Raw genomic sequence first — 25,487 nt, 5'->3', positions numbered from 1 at the left:
TTAACCAATTAATCCACTAACATTTCTGCAGTTGAGTGGCAGCCCTATTTGTTAGGATAATAATGCTGTCTGTTTGTCCACAGGTTGCACCTCGATTCTGGGGTACGGAATCAATTGCCAGTATGCTACCTTGGCATGTGCTTTACAGAAACATTGCTTTGTTTCTGCACGTTGTGATATGATGGTTCAGCAGTGCAGGCAAAGCAGCTTTTTGAACAAATGTAAGTCTTTGTGAACAATAGATGAACCCTGCAGCTTAAAACTTGAAGCAAAGTTTGTGTGGCTTTCCCCTCTCTTGGGCTACAACAAAGAACAGGATGTCACCTCCAATTCCATGTACTGCTTTGTTTCATGCAGCCAAATGTCTTGGGCTAGCCCTGTACTGACACCCTTGAACTGAGCCATAAATAACTTGGTACAGAACTAATTTCAGCAGGACACCTGTGGTTGAATTGTACCTGATGAACATTTCCTTCTTCCTGGAACTCAAGTCCTGATTTTATCTTGCTTTTTAATCATTGTGGTCCAAAACGTCTGGAGGCCACCAGATTGGGGAAGGCTGCACTACAGGGTGCCTGGTTGAGGGCTGGGTGCGGGAGGGCCCCATAATGGACTTCAAGCTACAAGAGAGGATGGATTAGGCCCTCCATTTAAAATCAGTGAATCAACATATTAACACACATGGGGCAGTATCAAACGGAGCCGTTGCGCACTGGACTCGGGAGGGACCACTTGCACAAATAGGACCCACCGCTTGTGCAACAGATTTAACGCAGAGCTTTCTGGGAAGCTCCAAAACAAGTGGAAACACTCATTTCTGGATTTGGACAGTTTGGCGGGCCTCCCTTATGTGAGTTCCACAGACCTGCCCCGTTCCAGAAATGCATGCTTCTGATTGCTCCCGGAATTTCCATTGCACAAATGGTGAGCCTTGCTTATGCTGCAGAATTGGCGGGGACGCAGTGGAATTGGTGGAGGCGCAGCACTCCTGTTGGATATTGTCCAAGTAAGCCTAGCGGGTTCAGTTTACTATGTTTATATACCACATTCCTGCCCATGCAGTCAAGGTGGTTCAAAATTTAAAACAATAGCTTACAATTTAATGGACACAATACAAAAGTGAAAAGGGACAGGAGGAGAGGAAGGAAGTGAGTAAACTGAGATGCCATGGCCTTTGTGTGAGACAGATCTGGGAGAGGATGAGCCAAATAGCAGCTGAGTCCCGGCTGAGCCAGTGGAGGAGGGCTTGCTGAAGCAGCCAAGTGAATCACTGGGACTTGTTTCCAAGTAAACACGCTTAGGATCAAGTTGTCTGTCTTTGTTATAATCCTGGTGTACTTTTACTTGTTGTATTAACTGTAAGGAGTCAAGTGCCTCGTGCGTGTTTTGGTTTCCGTGATAAACGTTCAAGAGCTCTCTGCTGTGCCTGTAGCTAGTTAAAGAGCTCCAAGCTCAGATTTTTGGGAAATGACATGAAATGATCGATTGATGCTGGCTACACGCTGTCACGGCATGGGGTGCTGCAGGAGACTGCAAGTAGCACTTAGCAGTATTGTCACCACAAACTGTGAATTGATTCTCTCCTCTTCCACCTTGACTGTGGAAGAGGGCGGGTGGGCAGTTACTGCCTTTTTAGAAGGGATGATTCATGTGGTTGATGGGAGTGCAAGGAAAGAAGCTAAATATAGAATACAGAATTCCAGGGGAGATGCAAGAGGAAAATTAGAGGGCCTGGGTAGGTTGGGATCGAGAAGGAAATGGGAGATGCCTGTAGCTGAAAAGGAAGCGGAGAAATGAAATTTGTCAACCCATTCACAAGTCATTTTTGCCATGGACTAGTCTCAACATGATCAACCTCAGGCCACATATGTGTCCCCAGTCCCACAGAGAAAGTCCTGTGTGGATCTGGCCTAAGTCAATCATGCTGTAGTCCAGGTTAGATCACTACACAGTTGGGGAACCTATTGTCCTCCAGAAGTTATTGAGCTCCAATTCCTATCAGCCCCAGCTAACCTGGCCAGTGGTAAGAGATGATGAGAGTAGTTGTTCATCAGTGTCTGGAGGGCCACAGGTTCCCCAGCCTGGATTACGGTGACCCACTCTTTGTGGCACTGCCCTGGAAGACAGTTCAGATTGGGTTCTGATTGGGGCTGGTTGATTGAATCATATTAGGCTGATTTTATACCAGCTACACTGTTTGCCAGTCTGCTTCGGGGCTCAGTTCAAAGTGCTGATCTTGACCTTTCAAGTCCTAAATGGTCTTGGATTAGAATATCTCAAGAATCGCCTCCCCACACATGAGACTACCTGGAAACTTCATTCCACTTCTGAGGCCCTGCTCCGATCCCATTCCTCACCCATCCTGGGGTGTGGAGTTTTTTAGAGTATTGTACTTCTTAATATAAAATGCTGCTGCTTCCTTTTAAAATCTTTTTAAAAATCTGTTTTAGCTTGTGTGCATGTAATTTTTCTTGTAATCTTTGCTTGATTGTTGTGTATTGTTTAATTTCTTACTGTGAGCCGCATACTTCTTATATTAAATAGTAAGTACATGGGTGACTTTGGATCAATTTTTGCAATGGTGGGCAGTCCTTTTTGGTGCTACCTTGATGCAGAAATATACCTATCTACTTCTGGTTTACACTTTCTCCATGTAATCATGTGTAGGGGGATGCCTTGCATGCAGAAAAGAGAGTTGAAAAGAATGTCTAGCAACCTAAAGAAAGGGACAAAGACTGGCATGTTTAATAGGACTGGAAGGAAAGGAACAAGAATGAGTGCGGGCATGGAGAGGTGAGGAACAGGGCTGGCCCAAGACATTTTGCTGCCTGAAAAAGAACAAGATGGCACCCCCTCCCATTCCATGTACAAAAGCCAAGTGGTTTGGCAGTTGAATGGCTGTAAGACAGTGTCCTCCAGTGCACCTGAAGGCAGCAGCCTGGCTTAGGGGTGCAGGTCAAACCACACAGGAAAGAGCTCTCCCCTCCAATGCTTTGCTGCCATCTCTCAGCATCTGCTGCCTGAGGCAACTGCCTCCATCTGCCTAATGGTAGGACCAGCCCTGGTGAGCAATAACCTGCACAGCCACTCTTTAGATACACAACTAAATACACAACTCTACTTCCAGGATTTGGGGAAGTAGAGGAGAGACAAGTGAGAGTCCCTGAAGGAGGGAGGGAGGGAGAGGTGAGGAGCAGAAAATAGGGCAAAGCCTGCTAGGAAGGGGTGTTGGTGCTGGTAGCCACCCTATTACTCAACTGCATCCTAACTATCTTTATAACAGCATTTCCATACGCTCTTGCAATTTGGAGGCATTTGGCAAGTGATGATGATAATGACTGTTCAGTATTGTTGGGGGGATTGATGCGACGTGCATGTATGTATATCTGTAAAAAATTGTCCAGAGCCCTAATAGATAAGGCTGCACACACATAAGCTTGTGAACTTGGTTTTGATCCCAGTAAAAGGTCTCCATGCAAAGCAAATGAAATGCAAACTGGTCTCGGCAGTGCTTTGACACTTTCTTCAGACCCAGTTGAGTTGACAAACCTCAGATTAAATGACACCTGAACATGTTATCCCCCACCCCACCCCTCAGCCACCACTTGAACTACTGTTAATAAGAATTATCATTTCAATGAATTATGCATGAAATCTATTTTCTCACAGTGACAGCTGATGAACTCTGGAAAGGAGTTTTGGCAGAAACTGGTGCGGGTGGAAGAAAAGGAAGAGGGAAGAGGACCAAGAGAAGGCTCAAGAAGGATCTCAATAGAGGCCAAATCATTGGTGAAGGTAAATTCATGAAATGAGCAAGCGTCCATAGGTATTTATCAGTCTTTCTAATAATGAACTTGGGACGTGAGTGCTGATACGACTGGAGCAAAAACAGGTCCACTGAGATGTAAGAAGGTGGTATTAGCATGTTCAGAGGAACCCTGGGGCTTGCAGAAATACCCTCCCCCCCAAAAAAACCCTATAAAATCTGAATGGGTTAAAAAAACACACCCCCAAAAGCTCTAAGAGGAGTGAGCATGCACTGTTCCATGGAAAGCTGAGTGTCAACTGGAAAACAAAATGGGAGAGAGTCTGTGGAATGTTTTGCTTGGAAGAAATGGCTAGCTGGAACCCAGAGCAGGAGGTGAGGATACACTGCAACATCTTGCAAGTTCCTCCACTGAGAGGAAGTAAAATTACTCTTCCCCACTGCCCCCATAGTGCTGGCTGTGTGAGGCTACTGTCACAGAACAGGTCAGAGAAACAGGAAGAGCAGATGATACGGATTTTACAAAGGATGAGAAATAGCCTAATGGGATGTGATCGCCAAAATTTACCTCACGAAATTTGGTACCTGATTGAATAACGTTAATTGTGGGTGAAAAACAGCCATTTCTAAAAATGTGATGGCACCGTTTTTTTACCCTTCAGACCTGAAAGTTCTAGAAGTTCGGATTCCTGTCACACCCACCCCAAATTCCCTAATATAACTCTTGAAAGTTTTGGTCATCCAAAATTGCCTTGAGGTTTGTTATAATTTGATTATATTATCTTTTCCCACTAAATAAAAAGCCTAAGATAAATGAGCCAGTTCATACATAGCCGCTTCTGTGATCATAGAATCATAGAATAGTAGGGCTGGAAGGGGCCTACAAGGCCATCGCGTCCAACCCCCTGCTCAATGCAGGAATCCAAGTCAGGAATCCAAGTCATCATGATGATGATCATGATGTCATGATACCTTTTGTCCATGGTTCTGGAGATACTGGCTTGGATGTAAGTTTTGTTGATTTTCATTAGGACTTATTTCAATGTGAATACATTGATTGGGTGTACTAGACATATTTCATTAATTGCCTGATCCTCTCCCCCTGTTTTAGCTAGTGTGGAGCGGACAGAGTTTAGCCACAGGTAAAGATGCATTCTGTCTTGTTGTCAGAGCCAAGCCATGCTGACCCATGGACCTGCCATACTGTGCCTACACTTTGATGCAAAGGGGAAGGGTCTCTACAGTGGCCTTTAGGATGTGATGTAGGGCAACCCCAAAAGCCTTCCTCCCTCTCCACTCCTTCCCTACTCCACTCATCCCCAAAATTCCCTCATAGTGCTTCAGTGCTGGAAGGCAGGTTTCAGTTTGGGCTGTTAACATACTTTAATGACATTCGAACTAGCAAAACCGCCATTTGCTGTGACAGGCCATTTGTGGAGAGATTAACATTATATACAGCAGGGGTAGGCAACCTGGTGCCCTCCAAATACTTTGGACTATAACTCCCAGGATCCCTGATCATTGGCCATACTGGCTGGGCTTCATGGGAGCTCCACATGCCCCGACCCTAAAATCATCTTCAGCTGTCCTTCTCCAGTAGCCCCTGTCAATGGAATTGAGGTGGGTGGCTACTAAGAAGAGGACCTTTTCTGCTGTGGCACTCTGGTAGTGGAATGAACTTCCCATAGAGGCTTGCCTGGCACCTACGCTGTGCTCATTTCAGTGCCAGGTGAAGACCTTTTTATTTTCCCAGGCATTTTAGTTTTTCAGTTTCTGTTTTAAATCTGGTACTATATTTTAAATCTTTTGCACTGCTGCTACGTTCTATTTGGATATTTTTATTTTTTATACTGTAGTTTTAAACTTCTAAATTTTTATATTGTTGTGAACCGCCCAGAGAGCTTCAGCTGTTGGGTGGTATAGAAGTGAAATAAATAAATAAACCATTGTCCAAAACATTTGGAAGGCACCAGGTTGCTTACCCCGAGATACAGGATCGCGATGCTCTGATGCTGTCCCCCTCCTGAGGGATCCTTATCTGCGAGGGCCGGGCCTGCCAGTGTTTTCTCCTCACCACAGCAGTATATTCTTTTCTCCACAGGAATGGAAGGCAGCCATTCACTTATAGAAGAGCCAGTGTGGGATAGAGAGTTGGTCTAAGATTGAGGAGTCCCAGGTTCAAGTCTGCACTCAGTCATGAAGCTCACTGGGTGATCTTGGGGCAGCCTCGCTCTCTCTCTCAGCCTAACTTAGCTCATAGGGTTATCGTGAGGTGAAAATGGGGAGAACCACATATGTCGCCTTGGAGGTAGGATATAAATCCAATAAAACAGTTTTCCCCAACCTGGTGCCCTCCAGATGTTTTGGACCACAACTCCCAGCATTCCTGACCATTAGCCAAGCTAACTGGGCCTGATGAGAGTTGAAGTCCAAAACATTTGGAGGGCATCAGGCTAGGGAAAGCTGCAATAAAAGAACTATAAAATATATTGGGGAAAGTGCCAGGGTGCACTCTGTCCAGTGCTAAACTGCCGGGCCTGCTTCCAGTCAAACAAAGAAGTCTATCTCTTAGTAGATAGCCTCTGTTATGCAAATCAGTCACATCAATGGCATTTCAGGTTACAGACTTCCTCAGCCTCCAGAAGCCTAGAGCTAAGATTTTTACCTAGCTTTGCACAATACTACATAGACTACCCGAAGATCCCTTTGTCGGATGCACTATTCCTGTGAAAGTTGCAATGAAACTGGCACCAGCCTATATGAAACCTAAGTGGCTTTTCTAGTCCCACCCTCAGGGAGGGCTTCCACAAGAGACCTCTTTTGGTGGGCCAAGAACGCCTTACTTCCCAAAGTTGTTCCTCCCTCTTGACCCGAGGTCTCGTTCTGTCATCCGTCACTCCCAACTCCTCCCTCCCTGTAAGGGCTTGTATTCCCATAGATGGAGAACTTTCTGTTTGCCTTTGAACGAACTGATTAATTGGCCTCTGGACAGATTCCTCTCTTCCCCCATCTCCCTGCTCTATCTCCTGAAACCTTGATAACTCCCCCACTGCTTCACCCTCTTCCTTATCAGACTCTTGAGTCAGTTCCCATGCTGTCTCGAGATGCTTCTGCAGAGGTGCTGCGCCAATCCCTTACACACCCAGCCAGCGAGCGAAGCTTGTTCCATGCTTCTGCTGATCCCCATCATTATGAATGAAGTTTTCCTAATTCTCCTCCCTCATTTATATTCCATCCCTTATCTGATGGGCTCATGGTAGCACACATGGGAACTGCCCATTTTATTAACAACCCTGTGAGGTAGGTTAGACTGAGAGAGAGTGGTTGTCCTGAGGTAAGCGTCATGGGTGTGCAGCAATTGGAACCCAGGTCTCTCTCATTTATGTAGCCCCATCCTGGATTCTTTGTCTTGGATACTTGAGAGTGGAATTCCCCAGTCTGATGCCCTCCAGATGTGTTGGACGTTAAATAGTTTTCTCCCATGCTTTGGTATGGTTTATGAGATCCTTTGAATAGATTTAAGCTGCTGTTTTATCTCCCAGCTCTGCTTTTTATTTTGTGGTTTTGCTGCTGTGTCATACTGTATTTTTATTATTGTTACTAGTACTGTAAGTCGCATGGAAGCTGCTTGTGGCAAAGGGCAGGAGATAAATTATATAAACTTGGATTTTTTAAAAATGGTATCCTGTCTCTCAGTCCCAAAATAGGACCTTAACGTCGGCTAAATCATTCTTTATAACTAGAGAGTTTTGGCTCTGGGGCGGTATAGAAATGCAGTTAATGAAATGAATGAACTTTGTGCATGCTCTTTTGCTTAATTGTAGTTTAACAGTGAAGAAGGGGGAGCTCCTTTCTGGAAAGCTGTTGGCTTTGAACATCAGAATGTTCATTTTATGGTTTCTGCCCATTTCACTGTTAGACCTGTAACCTGGAGGTATGCCACGTGATAGGTATTCTTGTGTTCTGATCCCCTTAGGACATTCTGGTTTCCTTTGGCCTGGCCTCAATGCCCCAGTGATGAAATCGGGAATGACTGGGACAATTACTCAAAGAGACAAAGAAGAGCAGGAGAAGCTGATGGCTGAAAGAATCCGCCAGCGGGAAGAATGGGACAAGAAAAGAAAAATAAAAGTGAAGAGGGAGAGAGGATGGACCGGAGGCTCCTGGGGGGGTGTCAGCATAGGGCCCCCTGATCCAGGCCCCAATGGAGGTAAGATAATTAGGGAGGGAGAAACTAGTTTAATGGAGGAAAGAAGCTTCATATTCAGTTGCTATATTAATGAATGAATGAATTCATTTTATTAAAATATTTATATGCTGCTAACACCAAGCTATATACATAAATGGAAGGCTGATTTAGGAGAATGGATATCACAAAATGATGGGCTGGCTTTGGAAAAACAATGATAAAAGCCTTGTTAAATATTGTCTTAAGACAAAGTTTCTCTAAGGGCGCAATCCTGTGGCCGCTAGTCCCTGAGAACCGACCTCCACTTCTTCCCACACTGCTTCATAGGCAGCGTGGAGTGGCCCTGCACTTGGAAAAGGAGCGCAAAGTGGCAAAAATGGGGCATTCCTGGGGGCGTGTCAGGGCAGAGAAGTCGGAAATGCCAGTACGACACATCCTATATGTCATCTGGCTGCTGCTTCCTGCGCTCTGAGGTCCCATGGCTAGATAACCAAAATCGGCTGTCTAGCTGTAAATGCAGGGCAGCTGAAGCATAGAGGGGATGATCCCCTCCGCGCTTCTCCTGCCCTGCATTGGATAGGTGGTCACCTCCACATTTGGAGGCAGCCGCCTATCCCGATAGGAGTGTGCCCTAAGTTACAATTTAGATCAGCCTTCTCCAGCCTGGTGCCCTCCAGAGCCATTGGACTACAACTCCCATAATCCCACAGCGAGGCGACAGTGGAATTATGGGAGTTGTAGTTCAACACATCTGCAGAGCAGAAGGTTGGGAGAAGGCTAGTTTCTGTGGAAGTTTCTGTGGAATTTCTGTGGAGAGCCAGTGTGGTGTAGTGGCAAGAGTGTTGGACTAGGAGCTGGGAGATCCGGGTTCTAGTCCCCACTCGGCCATGGAAACTCACTGGGTGACTTTGGGCCAGTCACAGACTCTCAGCCCAACCCACCTCACAGGGTTGTTGTTGTGAGGATAAAATGGAGAGGGAGGAGGATAATGTAAGCAGCCTTGGGTTCCTTGCAAGAGGAAAAAAGGCGGGGTATAAATGTAATCAATAATAAATAAATAATATTGATAACATGCTAGACCACCCTTCCCCAACCTGGTGCCCTCCAGATGTGTTGGACAGCAACTCCCATAATCCCCAGCCAGCATGGCCAGTAAAGGCACACTAGGGTTTTGTTGGGTTGTTAGTATCTATCTGCAGATTTGTGACATATGTTTTGGTCATGTCCAATAACACTTTTTTTGGAGAAGCTTATAAATATAGCAGGATACGTCAGCCTTCCCAAACCTGGTGCCCTTCAGATGTTTTCAGCTATGACACCCATCATTCCTGACCATTGGCCATACTGGCTGGGCTGATGGGAGTTGTAGTCCAAAACATCTGGAGGGTACCAGGTTGGGGGAGGCTGGGATACGTGTTGCCCTGAACACCAAAGATGGTGTTTTGTTATCGAAAAGCTTTTGATCAAGATCTAGACTTAATTAATTGTTTATTGATGGCTCCTACCACTTGCAAAATAGCTGTTTGAAAATCTGTTAATTCTCCATCTTTGGCTGACTGATACTCTCAAATTTAGGTAATCTAAGCTTACACATTACACAGGATCAAAAGAACGACAATTTTATTGAATGAAGGAGTTTATTACTTATTGGAATATTGCATTTTTTAATAATGTGCAACCTTATAATTATTCTCTTGTGAACTGTCAATTGGACATATATTTCGTATATTAAAGGTGAATGATATATCACTTTTTTGGTGTTGCTCAAACCAGTTTGCAACAGATAATTTAAAAATACAGATAAAACAAAGAACAGAGAGAAAATCTAATAATCAATCTAAACAGACACAGGAGGCTTTCCATTGACTCAGCCCATCGATCTGTTTAGCCCAGTGCATCTGCTCTGGCTGGCAGTGACTCCCTGGGGCAGCCTTCCCCAGCCTGGTGCCCTCCAGACGTTTTGAGCTACAACTCTCGGCATGCCCCAGCCAGCTTGGCTAGTGCTCAGGAATGATGGGAGATGTAGTTGAGCAATATGGATATCACCAGGGTCTCAAGCACTGGTCTTTCCTAGTCCAGCATCTGCTTTTAACTGGAAGTGTGGGGACGCAAGAGAGGGCCTTCTTGGTAGCCACTCCCAGGCTGTAGTACTCCCTCCTGGGGGCAGGGGGGCTCCTTCTCTGCTGTCCTTCTGCCAGCAGGCAAAGATGTTGTTATCCAGACAGGCCTTTGTCATGTAAGCTGCTCTGTTGCTGAAGGAGGTGTTAAGTTGGGTGCTGTCTACTTTTGTATTTTTAATTGTGTTTCACTGGATCTGTTTTTATGTTACATTTTAATTACGTTTTCATTTAAATCTTTATATTATTAGCCACGTTGAGCACCATTTTTGGCAGAAAGGCGGGATAGAAATTAAATACATACATAATTTTATTATATTTATATTAAGGCTGTTAACTGCCTGAAGTACCATGTGGTGGAAAGGCAGGATACAATTTCAACTAATAATAATAACAATAATAACTCCACCCCAGTTAAGAGAGCAATCCTATGGCCATCAGACAGCATCTGGGGCAGCATAGAATAATTTGGTTCCCTGGCTCCAAGCTTGGAGACAGAGCTCAGAGCCAGGAAACTGTGCTCCCCACCCTCTCCCCATCCCCTTCGTAGCTGGTGCGGAGAGAACCGTGACATCTTCCTCTCCGCACTCGGAAAACGGAGCACAGAGACAGGGAAAGAGGGGCGTTCCTGGGGGAGGGGAGGAGACAACACGGTTGCATTACACTGTTTCCTATGGCCGCCCAGTCTCCTTCCCTAACCTTCGGAGGCGCTGCTGCTAGACGGACAAAATCTCCCTTCTAGCAGAAATGCAGGGCAGTTGGAGCACAGACTCTCCTCCCACCCTGCATTAGATACTCCGCAGCCTCCAAGCTCAGAGGCTGCCGACAGTCTGGATAGAATTTCAGCCTAACTGCATCCTAGTAATTTTTGCAGTGCAGTGATGGCATGGCTAAATATTAAATGCTGTCTGAAGTATTTTAGTTCAGTGTTATTTCTTTAACTCTTGAGACACGCTGCAATGGTTGCAGTTGACTGATTACATAGATTTTTTTACCTGGCAGCCTTTTAAATTGAAATTCAGCACAAGATGGCTATTATGACCGATTTGAAGTGGCTGGGGCGGGTGTTTTTCCCCATTCCCCCAGTAATTGTAGAGGCACATGCACCAAATAAGTCTTGCTTCTGTTTGTTTGTTTGTTTGTTTGCTTGCTTGCTTGCTTGCTTTGAATCACTGCAAACTGTTTGATAGTTTGTCGTCCAAGATATTCATTAATGAAATAAGACCCTATTGTGGTGTTGGTATGGTATTGGTGAGCCATTTATACCCAGGCTGCTCCTCTTAATGTTAAAACACTCTCTGATCTATGCATGATTGCTCAGCCAGCTTACAACCTTCCTTTGGCCAGCGATGCGTGTAGGGCAGCTCAAAATTCAGCCCACAATGTCATCATCTGCACATCATCTGCTTCATAACATGGCATGCCCATTTAAATATATTTCAGACTTTCTAGAAATGAAAAGGGCCAAAAGAAGTAACATTTGGATCTGGTCCCTCTCTCCACTCTTCCATTTGAGTTTCAAAATCTGCCTCCCTTCTTTGTTGCACTTGCCTCTCCCATTGTTCCCTTCTTCCTGTTCTCTGCTGCCACCTCCGTTGAAATTCAAATTATAAATGTTAGGGGCAGAGGCCTCTCTTTTTCACTGATATTGCTTTAAGGCTGGAAATAGAAGATTGGGAGAGGCCCCTATCTGTGTTAGTTAGGGGTGGGGCCATCCTGGCTTCCCAAACCAGCCCTCCAGGGTACCCCCCCAATGGCCACGCCCCTTCCCTGGCCCCATCTCTTCCCCCCAACCATCAGTCGTTCAGTGGTTTCCTGGCTTTTGTGCAGCTTTCCCCCATTTTAAAACGTTTGCCTCTCCCAAGGCATAGCTAGTGGCAGTAAGAGCTTTAAGCTACAATATGCTGATTTTTTTGTATTTTTGGACCTGCCCCCTTTGCCTGCCATCCCACGCACCACTGGAATGCAGCCCCTAAGAGCTTCTCCAGAATTGAAATCAGCCCTTTGGTGTGGGTGTTCCATATGACCACCGTCTTATTTTTTTGCTGCTTGGGTTGGCTCTTACATGTGCCATGTTAGAACACCAGTAGCATATTCACCTGTGACACAGGTCATTGGTGTGCTGATGGATGCAAGTGACCCAAGGCAAGTGACCGTTTAAAAGAGCAAACAGCTCCTTAGAACATCTGCTTGGGTATGTGCACTCCATGAGGCTTGATCACAATTAAAACAGGCCTAAGTAAGGTAAGGTTTGGTGCAGCTTTTGGAAAGCAGTGTACAAATGTACCTGTACAAATGTACATCACTGACACTCATCTCTTTAACCAACAGAAACATATGACGATTTCGACTCCAGAGTGATTGAGGTAAGTGTTGCAAAAGAAAAAGAAAAAATCTCCAAGGATGTATGTTTTTAAATATAAAAGGAAATACTCCACTTCTAGTCTTCTTATTTTCCTTTGATAACAGCTCTGTAGAAATGGGAACTAGGGAGGCCAAGGGGATTCTGAAATAGTGTTGTATTCCAACTGTCCAGTAAAAAGTGCTGCTCTTTTCACTCTCCACCCCCTGCTGCGCCACAGCATTAGACTCAAAAGAAGCTGTGGTTGATGTTGAAAAGCAACACTTGGTTATAATTTAAGGAGAGCGTTTTGAGAGAGAGAAAGGGAGAGGAATACTTCTGTTCCATTATCAAGAGGCATGGACTGTTAAAAGAGGGGGTGGGGGAGAGAGAGACTTTTTGCAAATGCTTTTTCATTTCTTCTACATTCTTCTTCCCCAGTCATGAAGCTATGTTTCTAAATAAAACAACTTTGTCTCCCAGCTCTTGGACAAAACAATAAGCACGTTGGGGTTTTTTATCTTAATAGGCCCCTCCCATTCCACCTTTCTTTTTGGCTTTTTCTTGTGTAGATATATTAGATGGGACAGCTCTCTTCCAGTGGACACATGCATGTGATCTCTGTTTTGGGTTTGACAAAGCACCTTACTTACTGCTCTCTCTTTTGCCCTCCTCTCTTTTTTCTTACTTTGCTCCTATATTCATCATCTAGATACCTATAGCTCACACCCCCTTCACATCATTCTCTGTCAGAATGCAGAATTGTACTTGGAAGGAGGCCACTGTCTGGCAGATTTGTGAGGGTGCTGAGCTCCTCTTCTAACCTTCAAGCATCAATCAGCCATGTGGAAGTGGCAATACCACTCTTCCCTTTCCAGCTGTCCCTGATCTTGGGAGAGTCCAGAGCTCTGATTATCTATAGCAGCCTTACACAACCTCAGTGGCCTCCAGATATGTCAGACTGCAATTCCCATCAGTCAGCATGCCAATTGGCTTGCTGGCTGGGGATTATGGCAGTTGCAGTCTGATACATCTGGAGGGCACCAGGCTGGGGAAGGCTGGTTTTATAGGCTTATTACAAATCACACGTGCAGAATTGTTAGCATTTCCCTTGCTGATGCCTTGCACATCTCTATGGGACCCACCTTACACTTCAATAAATGCTGGTCTAATACAATTTTAGAACTTTCAACAATTAAACATCTAAGTGAACGATTGCTTGCCCTGTTTGTCCCTCTGCTTTGGATGACAAAATATAAATATGGGGCATTTCATATGTTTACTCCAGATGTACAAGTAAACATATGAAATATGCATGTGATCAGTAGGAAGCTGCAGAGCTGGTTCCAACTCCTGTATGTATGTATGTATTTATTTCATTTCTATACCGCCCAATAGCCGAAGTTCTCTGGGCGGTTGTATGATGTACATGTTTGCAAACTTTGTAGGTGTACACCTAAAAATATAAGGTGTGAAGTGTTTCTGTTACCAGCATCTCTTTATTTAGTGTTAGGCGTACTTACAGATCAGGTTTGAGATTTCCTAAAATATTTTCCAGCCTTTCTGCATCTGCTTTCTTTTTAGTTGTTTCTCTGAAATGTACGTTAAGACTTTTTTTTCTCGCCTCCACCCAGAGCAACCCAAATTTGCACGCTGTACACAGTTAACTGTGTATTGAAGTCTGAAAATTGCTGAATCCAATGTTAGAGCATTTCCACTTGGATGTCGGTTTTGGTTTATTGTTACTGGGAGAAGGTAGAGATACGCATTGAATGTGCTTAGCAACAAACTAAATTACAATTCCATGTGGGCTAAAATTTGAATTTTAAAACAGCACTGGTTGTTTTTCAATGGCACTTTTACCTGTTTCTGAGAAAGACAGATGCAGGAATTGCAATGAATGTTAAAGCTGGGTGCTAAAGAGGACTTAACATCTTAATTGAGGTTTCTGTTCTGCAACTAACAGGGAATATTTTAACATGGTTCATGTTAGGGCTGCCAGCTGATAGACAGAATCTGACTGACCTCCAGTCTGTCGTCAGCACCCTCATCACCCTGACTGTTTGTCTGACAGCCAGGAGCAACACAGATAAGAGATGGAAGCTGGAACAGGTTCAGAAAAGGGCAACCAAAAAGATAAAGGGGTTGGAGCAACTCCCCTGTGAGGAAAAGATACAACATTCGGGGCTTTTTAGTTTACAAAAAAAACAAGTCAGGGGGAACATGATAGAGGACTACAAAATAAGGCATGGTGTGGACAAAGTAGATAGGGAAAAGTTTTTCTCCCCTTTTTATAATACTAGAACTTGAAGTCATCCAGTGAAGCTGAATGGTGGGAGGTTTAGGACAGATAAAAGAAGAGAGTGTAGTGTAGAAGTTAGAGTGTTGGATTGCGAATCGGGAGACCTGGGTTCTAGTCCCCACTCTGCCATGAGGTTCACTGGGTGACTTTGGGCCAGTCATTGATTCTCAGCCTAACCTACCTCATAGGTTGTTTTGAGGATAAAATGGAGAGGAGGAGGATCATGTACGCCACCTTGGGCTCCTTGGAAGAAAAGCAGGACAGAAATGTAACAAATAAATAAGTACTTCACAAAGCGCATCATTAAACTATGAAATTCGTGGCCACAAGATGTAGTGATGGTTACCAGTTTGGATGGCTTTAAAGGGGGATTAGACATTCATGGAAGATAAGGCTATCAATGGCTACTAGTCCTGATGGCTGTATATATCCTCCAGTATCAGAGGCAGTATACTAGCTTCCAGGGGACACAAGTGGAAGCCTGGTGTTGCACTGATGTCCCGCTTGAGAACATCTCATAGACATCCAACTGGCCATGCAAACAGAATGCTGGGCTGGATAGGACTATGGTCTGATCCACCACAGCTCTCCTTATGTTCTTAAGAAGCACAAGGGCAAGAGGAGGGAAATCACCTCCTTGCTCTTGCACAGCTATTTCCCTTCTTTCTTTCATTCCAAGCTGTTGTCTCAGGGCAATGAGAGGGAAAGAGCCTGGAGTGTATGGGTGACGTGGAGCACACAGGCACAAAGAGAGAATCGACGGCATACACCAGCATGCTGCTTGTTCTCAGTAAGCCCAGGATAAGCCAGGAATCCTGGCTGAGCGTTATGAGTGAATGCAATAATTCCACTGCCTCAGACATGCTTTTGAAGGCCAGCTCAGTGCATACTAGAGCGAATAGCTTGCCCCTCTGGAGCCTCAATCCAGTGGGATGGTGAGAGGCAAGGAACAACCTAGATATGGGAGTTTGTCTTATGACAACTGGAAGGGCAGAGAGAAAATACTCTTAGGGCCCAACCCTGCACATGTTTAGACAGAAAAAAAAGGCCTACAACTCCCAGCATGCCCCAGGGAGTTGTAGGCCTTTTTTTCTGTCTAAACATGCACAGGATTGTGCCTTAACTGTTGCATTGCTTTCTGCTTGCAGTATGAATTTAACACTTTCTCAGCCTTCTCTCATACGGCAAATAGCCTTTAATGTAACGCAGTCTTTACATTATCGAGCCCTACCATTGCCTACCAGCACGTTTATCTGGAAATTGTTACATGCTGCAAGGCTAAATCAAATGCTCCTGTGTGCCCTTGAGTTGAATCTATACAAGCAAATGGAGCTCTCTTCTATTGAGTCAGATGACTGGCCGTCTAGTCCAGTAGCATGTAATCAGAGAGGCCAAGGATTAAACCTAGGGCCTTCTGAATGCAAAGCACGTGCTCTACCACTGAGCTGTGTGCAAGCCACATACACAGCAGCGCAGCACATGCATGCACACAAAAAATAGGCAGCTGCAGACACTGTGCATCAGCAGAAGTATAACTTGAGGAAGCTAGATATTTGGACTGCGAACAGAGAAGAGGCACAGGCCATAGTGAACTATGCTTCTATCTTTCAAGACTCTCTTGATGATCCTAAGGCGAGGGTGCCCAACTTTTTTAGCCCCAAGAGCCACGTGTGATGCTGGCTTGGGGTTCAAGAGCTGTACTCACATGCGCATTCATGCGCGTGTGTATGCTCACACACACATCCCAGCAGTCCTCGTGCAGATTGCTCTTTCCTGACTGGTAGAAGTGATAGGAAAAGAGCAGTCTGTATGCAGATCTCTGGGAGAGGGAGTGGAGAGCTTTCTTTCAATGTCCCACCCCAACAATCCTGGTGCAGATTGCTCACTCCCCTAGAGATCCTCATACAGATTGCTCTTTCTTCGCTGGAAAGAGCAATCTATATCGCAGGTGACAATGGTTCCATTAACAGGAAATGCGGGGGGAGGCGTCAACAGCAGTAGGGGGGTCAGGGCACTCAGGGGCCACAGTTAAGGCCTTAAGGGACTACATGTGGCTCCTGGGCCAGAAGTTGGGGACCACTGTCATAAGGCCTAGAAGATGTTAAGAGATGAAAGCTGGGATCGTTGGGAGAGTGACTGAAGAGCTGATCCCACAAAGTGCTTCAGCTCCTGATTTGGGACCCACTGGGTGAGCATGTCCCCAGCCCAAGAGCGGGAGCAGAGTTTTAAAGAAGCTGCTTTTGCATTGGTGGGGGCTTCAGGAAACCATGGCTAACAACGTCATGTTTAGTCCTTAATGCCAGACACCACTAAGCAAGCTGTTATATTTCCTCCCTACCCCACCCACACCGCTTCCCAAAGGTTTTAGAATACCAAGAAGCTCACAGCGAAGCAGTGCTATGCTGACCAGGCTGCTCAAGGCCATTAGCCAAACATGGTTTATTGCAGACCTATGTTAACGAAGCCACTTGGAATTTTACTTTGAGACCTAATTAGCTGTGATGGACAGTGAAACTTAATTTTGTTTGAAAGTGCGTAAGTGTAGAGAATCACATGTTTTGCCGCAACTTGGATTTTATTTTCCAACATAAGAAATTAAGTATAAGTGATGCTTTAGTTTTAAGATGACTGCATGTTTCACTCCAAGCAATAAAGAGTGGTTAATAATGGAAAGTGACAGATTCCCAAATACAATGTGAGTGAACAGCTGCTTGCAGCAATGCATAGTTCTAGGCACATGTATTCATGTTGCTTTTTATATTATTGCGTTTTTGCTTTGTTCCAAATATTCTACCAATCTGAGTGGTATAGCACCTGCTTTGCATGCGGAGGGTTCAGTCCCTGGGATCTCCAGGTAGGGCTGGAAAAACTCCTGCCTGAAACCCTGGAGAGCCGTTGCTGCCGGTCAGTTTCAGCAGTACTGGGCTACATGGTCCAGTGGTCTGATTCTGTACAAAGCAACTTCCTGTGTTCCTATGGAGATCTCTCAGACGTTCACGATATTAAAATACAATATTAAAAACGCAGCATTAAAAATACATCCAACTACTGTAAAAAATCAAGGAGCAGTAAAATGGAGCAGCATAACTCATTTACTTACAGCCCAGGGAAAGCCTGAGTGAACAAGTGTGTTTTCGGGGGGAGGGGGGGAGATGTCACGTTTTCTGCCTCCTGAACTGCACAGGGGAGGGTTTTCCTGAGGGTGGGTGCCACTACAGAGAAGGCCCGCCATCTGGGTATTTCACAGCGACATCCCTTTCATTTTGGAATGACCAGCAAGGCCTCCTCTGCTGATCTTAAAAGGTTGCCTGGGTATGCATAAGGGAAGGGGGTCTGCTAGGTATCCTGGTCCCAGGTTGTTTAGGGCTTTGTATGGCAATAACATAACCTTGTACGTGGCTCGGTAGCAAATAGGCCACCAGTGTGTTTTTAATATCTGTGTTGTTTTAATCAAGGGGAAAATTCCAAGGCTTTATTTAGAGAGGCACTGAATATTTTCCAGTTCTGATTTTTGAGCAGAAGCTAGCAATTTTGGCAAGGCAGAAATGTTCTCCAGCAAAATAGACTGTGTGAATATTTAGCAGTTTCAGTCCTGTTCAGTGCCAAGTGTTCCCATGGTGGTGGTGCTGCCATTGCAGTAGCACCACTTTCCCACTGGCCATTTTGCTTCTTCTCAGCAAGGAGTCATTCTCATTGTGATTGAGAGACCATTCTTCAGAACAGAAGAAGAGCCCTGCTAGATCAGACCAAAGACCCGTCTAGTCCAGCATTCTGTTTGCGCTGTGGCCAACCAGATGCCTGTGGAAAGCTGACAAGCAGGACATCAGTACAATAGCACTCACCTGCTTGTGTTCCCCAGCAACTGGTATTCAGAAGCATACTGCCTCTGATACTGGAGGTAATAGATAGCTGTCATGAGTAGCAGCCATTGATAGCCTTATCCTCCAGGGTTCCGGGAGGTGGGGCTAGGATAAACCCATTTTAAAAAGAAAGAAAAATAAATCCTCAACAGAGCAAATTTCTCATGCATCTCTAGTTGTGCCACGTTGGAGTTCTAGCAAGGATTCTCATTACTGAGCAAGCAGCAGTTTGCTTGAGTAGCAGTCCTTGCAAGCAGCAAGTCAGATATGCAGAAGCTGAAAAGCAATTAATGATCGCGACACATAGGGTTGGATCCAGACCTAAGTCATGCTTAGACTAGACAGGCTATGACAAAAACTGCATCCAACCCACTGTCAATAAGTAAGCTAATTAGGGAAACTACCCTTCTTGTTCTCACCCAGCCCTGGTTTTGGCTAAAGGGACCGCAAGTAATCTGCCACACTCTTATGCCTGCTGGGTAATTCTGTGCTCATCCGAAATGGGCCTGGAGGGAAATACAGGCTCTGTTCTCCCTTTTCTTTCGAAGTGTCTGTGCAGCTGCCATTCTTGGTGAATCAGGCATAGCCCCCATGGGAGGACAGGGGGACAATGTTAGGGCCATTTGCTTTTTCCCTGCTATCTTTATCACTCGCACACTCTCAGCAGTCTACCATTCTTTGATGATGACGTTGATGATTTACTGTATTTTTATCCAGATTTTCAGAGAATTATTATCTCCCAAAGTGGCTCACAGCAATCAGGAGGGGGGGGGGCGGGGGGAAGGAGGGAGGGAGGGGGAGGGAGAGACAGACAGAGACAGAGAGAAGTGCAGCCATCAGACTTACACACTAAAAAGACAAGGCACACAAGGGAAGGGGAGTGGAAGGAAAAGGAAGAGGAGGGGGATCAGTTTTTCAAGGCCAGTACAAGGTGGTGAGCTGTAAGTTGGCATTGAAATGCACTTCAGGCCAGGCTGATCTCGCCTTGCCAGTGTCCTTGCCCGAATAGCCATTGGTGGCTCTTCGTCCTTTGGCCAATGGATGGGGCCAGCGCATTTCCTCCCCTTTCTTCTGCAGTCCCAGGGCAACTGTCAGTTGGAGCCGAGTGTTCTTTGTGGCAGGGAGGGGGAAGCAATTTCCCTGCAACTGCTCCTGCGCTGTGCAACAGATGGGCCCGGTTGGCCTCACCCTCGACCTATTCCTGGGAAGCTGGCGGTGCAGCTGTGGCCTCCTCCCTGTGGCCCTGTGTCACCTGGCTGATGGCAGAAGCCAGAGAGTGCTTCTCTTCCGCTGGCCAGTCCCAGGACAACTACTGTGAAACGCTGTGCTCCTCCAGAATGGTCCCAAAATAATCTATACTGTCGGTGTTTCTAGGAATCGAAGCATCTGTTCAGCTACTGGTCCAAGGGTGGGAAAACAGTGAAGTTTCCACAGAGGTGGGGGGATAATGTTAAGTCCTCTTCCTTCTCCCACTGTCTCCTCTGCCGACCCGTTTTGGGTTTATGATGTTGTAGCATATGCCTGTTACAGTGCTGTATGTGCTTATATTGTTTTATATAACCCAGGCAAAGAGGGTTAATAGAGTGTTGGGGATTGAGTGAAAGGTGGGAGGGGCTTGTGTGTGTGAGGAGACTGAGTTTATAAGAGGCAGGAGCAGACGGTTGGCTGGCCACATTTGGAGGTAGAGATAGGGTTTTAGGGTTTGATAAAGCAATGTCTAGTTAGTGGGGTTTGTGTGTAGGTTTTAGAAGGGATAGATTAGGCAGGGTAAGACCGAGAACTGACTGATTGATTATATACCATATCTTGTATTAAATAAACTTCAATTTGTTTTTAAATTATAAAATTCCACGTCTTGTTCATCTTTGTGCAGAATTGATACTGTTCCTATTTCCTGGGTACTTCTCCCGGTAGGGTAAATGCTGGCATACTGCGTGTCTCTTTTACCTGGGGAACTTAGGGGCTGAAGTTTGTGGAACAGCGGGTAGGTACAGTTGATCCAAAGCGGAGGCAGACAGACCTGAGGGAGGGTTACATCACAATGTCTTCATTGTTTTGTAAATTTGGATTGCACAGCTACTTGTATGCATTTTCTGAGGGCAAACATGTTTTAAATACATAAACTATTGGGAAAGAGACTAGCCAAGCATACCTTGTCAGAATATCCTTAAGGGGGTTTCAGTTCAGATCAAGAGGACACATCTATGTTACACATTTCAAGCAGTTTGATACTGGTTTAACCACCATTGCATCCTCCTAAGAACCAAGCAAATTGTAGTGTGAGGAGGATTGTGAGAATGTTGTGTTAAGAAATGCCCAGATCCTTCATAGAACTACAATCCCCAGATTATCTGGATTGGGAGCCATTGCAGTTAAACCAGTTTGAAACTTGATTAGACTTATAGTGTAGGCATACCCTAAGCAGAAACTTGAAGGACAATATGGAGCAACATACACACATTTCTTTTTGCCGAGCTTCCATCAGTGGGAGATGAATATGGTTTTGATAGGAAAACCTTGTGACAAATTACACAAGTAACTGTTATTTTTCAGCTCTTAACGAGTCGTAAAGTGTACCCGTGAGAGTGCTTGCTTCATCTTCACGCACAGCTCGGAACTGAGCTTTTAAGTTTACTTTTTCTCAATGAAGAAGCTATTAGATTATATTAAGCAATAAAGACGGCTGTATTGTACTGCACTGTGCCCCCTGGATATGGTGCTTTATGGTACTTTCATTAGACTGAAATAAGTGCAGGGCTCTTAAGAGCAGCAGGAGGCAGGTGATTTTCCTTGGCTTTTTACAGTATTGAAGAGCAAATTTTTTTTCAAATGCCTTATTACTAACAAGAAGCTAGCTACAAGCTGTAGCAAATAATTAGGAATCCTTGTGATGTATGTGATAGGCTTCTGAAATACCTATTATTCTAGTCTAGTTCAGCCTTCCCCAACCTGGTGCCCCCCAGATGTGTTGGACTACAATTCCCATCATTGGCCTTGCTGTCGGGTTGCTGGGAATTGTAGTCTAGCACACCTGGAGGGCAACAGGCTGGGGAAGGCTGGTCTAGTTAATGGAGGGGGTGGCTGAATGTGAGTGTGTATGTGTATTTTTGTTTTCATTTCAGTTAGCAAGGAAAAGGGTCGCATAAGAGTGCTTGAATTTTGACCTACGCTAATAAGCATTTCCCTGAAAATTAATTATACTGTAGAAGGAAAACCCCTTTGTGAACATAGATGCCAAAGCAGCACTACTAGTGTTTTATGAACAATGAATCCTAATGCTCTCCTTCTGTAAACACTGATTAACATGTCTTGCTGATGCAACAAGGTATTAATAACTGTGTGTAGGGCTCTTGTATTTTTTAATAGCTATACTAATTCTTCCATCAGACTTTTCTTTATGTACAGATAGTCTGTGGCAAAGAGGACTTGGTCTGCCCTTGAGTCCCTAAAATATGTCTTTCCTAGAGATGTTGTTCTGACCCCCATGCTTGTGCCATAAAAGCGGTGTATAATGGAGGTGTGCAAAATTGGAGAGCTAGCTATTTAAACACCAGCCGAATGAGAGAACAAGACTTAATGAATAGTAAGGAAACCAGTGCGGTATGACACCTTGTAACAAGTCCCTCAGGATTTTGTTCAAAGGCAAATGAAGGGTGTTTCCTAAAGATGCGGTGTGTGCTTTATTATTAAATGACTGTCCTTTCACCAATGGGAAACATGAAGCGAACATTCCGTAGCACTCAAGGTTCCTCTGATGTTCCATAAAAACATGGAACATGGCACTTCCACTCTTGTAGCCTTGTTTTGAGATTGCAGGTCTTCTCTTTAATGAAAGTTCATTTATACTGAGCATCTTGTACGTTTCTGCATGCATTTTCATAGAATCATAGAATAGTAGGGTTGGAAGGGGCCTACAAGGCCATCGAGTCCAACCCCCTGCTCAGTGCAGGAATCCAAGTCAGAGCATCCCCGACAGATGGCTGTTCAGCCTCGTCTTGAATACCTCCAGTGTGGGAGAGCCCTTTTTCTTTGATTCCACTGCATTCTTGGAGGGTCACGGCTGGTGGCAACATTTTAAGGGCAGAATTCTATGTTACAGGAGATTGGGAACGATGGCGAAAAGGGCATCTCTGTGCTGAGTACCTCCCCAGTCCTCTAACATGTTGTATCACTTAACCACCTTGCCTTCAGCCACATTCGCACATATTGCGAAGCTCAGGTCAAAACATAGCCTCAGTTAAAGATGAGTTGCCAGCTAGCATTCTGTGCCATTGGCTTTGGGAGTTGTGTTTTGGGGATTGGAGCCAAACAAATCCATAATGCAAAATAGCATAGCCTGCAGTGTCTTCCTAATTTACAGTTTGCCCTGTCAAAGTAGAAATGAAATAATTTCTATCTCTTTCCTTTTTGGTTGGCAGGTGCAGTGTGATTAAGTGTCAGTATGAAGTGTCAGTATTAATATGTTTTGTATCTGTTTTTGCTGCTATTGCTCTTGCCAAAGGAAAGTAATCCAGAAAGGAAATAGTTTGTTTTTCCTTTTATTGACAGACTGTAGGGCAGTTTTGATGTAACTAGTGCACATGTAATCCCCCCCCCCATTTAAATCATAATTTACACACCTACAGCAGTCATGATGTAGAAAATCTTAACTGCTTTGTGAGACATGTACATCCCTATTGGCTTGGTTGGTGGTAGTGTGTAAACATACTCCTACACAAAATCTACTGCAAAAGTACCAGTCATGAGTGAGTTCTATGGAACAAGTTGCAACTAAGTTTAAGTCCCATGGCTTTCAAAGGGACTTGACTGCAACCAAGAGGTTGTAGCCAAAGATTCTGTTCCTCCAGAGGAAGCTCCTTCCATCAGAGGAAGAGATCCCATGTGTGCAATCTGTGGAGCTCATCTGATGGCGAAGGAGTGCATCAGTATTGGCCCACGTTTCTGTAGGTAGGCATAAGCGGTGAGAGATATCAACACAGGTATTTGAACAGGAATTTCAAGTACACTTCTGCATGCAGAACTATGGGGAAAAGAATTCACAATGCACAGGGACAAAATACAAAATATATGGTTCTGAATTCAGGATTTGAGTTATTAAAGGCCAAACCAGACATGATCTTGGGAGACCTGTGTCTGGATATCCAGTGTTTGTTCTTTTATTGTTGTTGTTGTCGTTGTTGTTGTTGTTGTTATTATTATTATTATTGATGAAGATGATTGTGGTGATGTAAAAGCAGCCCAAATTGGACTGAGGCTGTGCCACTAGAGTTGGTGGGAGGGATTTTAACCTACCTTTGTTTTTAACTACTCACCTGGTCACCATAGGTGACTAAGAATTTCACCCACGTGACTGAGTGTGCTGCCAGAAAAGAGACAGAGTGCTCAGCCCCTTCTCCAGCAGCTCACTGAGTCTGTGCTGCATGTGGAGGAGGGATGGACCGCTTGGCCTTTCCCTCAGCAGCCCACTATGTTTCTACACAGGGCAGGAGGGAGAGGAAGCCGCCTTCACCCAACTTAGAAACCAGTGGGTTGTTGATGGAAGCTCAGAAAATTTCATCCCCACTTCAGCAGCCCACTGTGTTCCCAACCTCTTGCAGGTCTACCGAAGAAACACAGTGGGCTGGTGGCAAGGGACAGAGTGAACCGCACCTCTGCCGCCAGCCTGCCGCATTTCTTTACTGGTCGTGTAGGAAGGAACGTTGCCTCCTCCGGAGCTAGCGCAGAAAGCCATGGGCTGGAGCAGTCCGTGGCTGTGTTGTCAACCGGCTTAGTTTCTGTGGTGGACGCACCGAGCAGGGCTTTGCCTCCAGAATGTCTAGTATAGAAACTGAAAGGGCTGCCAGAGGAGGCTGGGGGCACCCCAAGGACTGCATCCGAGCAGGCCGCTTAGCAAACACTGATTCCATTCCGCTGAGTCCATTCTGCAAGCGGCATCTGCTGCTGAGTCCGTTCCGCAAGCAGCACCCACCGCTTGTGCAACAGGGATTTAGCGCTTCCTTTAGGAAGCCCCAAAATGAGTAGAAGCACTCGTTTGTGGGTTGGGTCAGATCGGTGGAGCTCCCTTCTACGAGCTCGGCCAACCTACCCCATTCCAGAAATGAATGTTTCTGCTCATTTCCAGTGCTTAGAAGAAGCACTAAATCCCTGTTGCCCAAATGGTGGGCACTGCTTGCAGAACGGAACTGGTGGTGGCCCCTGCTTGTGCAGTGGCCTACTTGGATCCTGGCCCATGCTGGCTGCCTCCCGCTCCGCTCTGCAATTCTAGCCTGCAAAACAGCTTGCTTGTTACTCATAGGGGGGGCTGGCAATGGAGGGGCAGAGCACTCTGCCCTGTTCATCCGCCACCAGCCCCTCTTCAGAGTAAAAAGGAGGCAAGTAAAAATGTTTGCAGGCTAGTAACTGGGGGGGGGGGAGTTAAATTACAAGGCTGTTTTAACTTGTACAAGTTAAAACAGCCCTTCCCCACCCATCCTATTCTCCTGATTTCAGTCACACTCACTTCCAAACTACTACTTGCCTGTGCAGTTCCCATGGGACTGATAACGGCTGGGAGAGTAATTTAAATTGGGGGAAGTGGTTAAATGCCTTCTCTCCTCTCCCCCCCCCCCCCCGCTTTTACCTTGTGAAAAACAAAGCAAGAGATCTGATCATGGCTCTCTTCTCGTCGTGTCAGTTTTGGCCCTTTAATTGTTTTAAATATTTGTCCAAGAGCAGCATGATGGCATGAATGAAGAGAAGATACAAGTAAGTGGTGAGCACCAATATATGTATATGTTATGGAGAAACTGACAGGAAGCCGATGTGACACGCAGAGGTCACACAAGAAGTTCCTCCCCTGAACATGAGAGCGCCCTGCAGATCTCCCCTGCATGGTTTCAATCTTATCCACAAACATGCCTTGAGATTTGCTCT

General features: G+C 45.3%; 1 protein-coding gene across 1 annotated transcript in view; it reads left to right on the top strand.

Moving 5' to 3' along the window:
• The window catches only part of MRPS5 (mitochondrial ribosomal protein S5), a 62,337-nt gene that overhangs the window by 15,805 nt on the left and 21,045 nt on the right, over positions 1–25,487 (top strand). Inside the window, exons 2-5 of the mRNA XM_084829089.1 lie at positions 84–221; positions 3,670–3,795; positions 7,743–7,976; positions 12,404–12,438. Coding sequence (XP_084685215.1) covers positions 84–221; positions 3,670–3,795; positions 7,743–7,976; positions 12,404–12,438 — 533 coding nt within the window. The remainder of the gene's footprint in view (positions 1–83; positions 222–3,669; positions 3,796–7,742; positions 7,977–12,403; positions 12,439–25,487) is intronic.

The sequence above is a fragment of the Heloderma suspectum genome, chromosome 1, assembly GCF_057233095.1.
Source record: "Heloderma suspectum isolate Gila_16-S chromosome 1, 16-S_ref, whole genome shotgun sequence".
In the NCBI taxonomy this organism is placed as follows: Eukaryota; Metazoa; Chordata; class Lepidosauria; order Squamata; family Helodermatidae; genus Heloderma; species Heloderma suspectum.
Note: the sequence above shows the minus strand (reverse complement) of the source record. Positions and strands in the feature narration are given on the sequence as shown.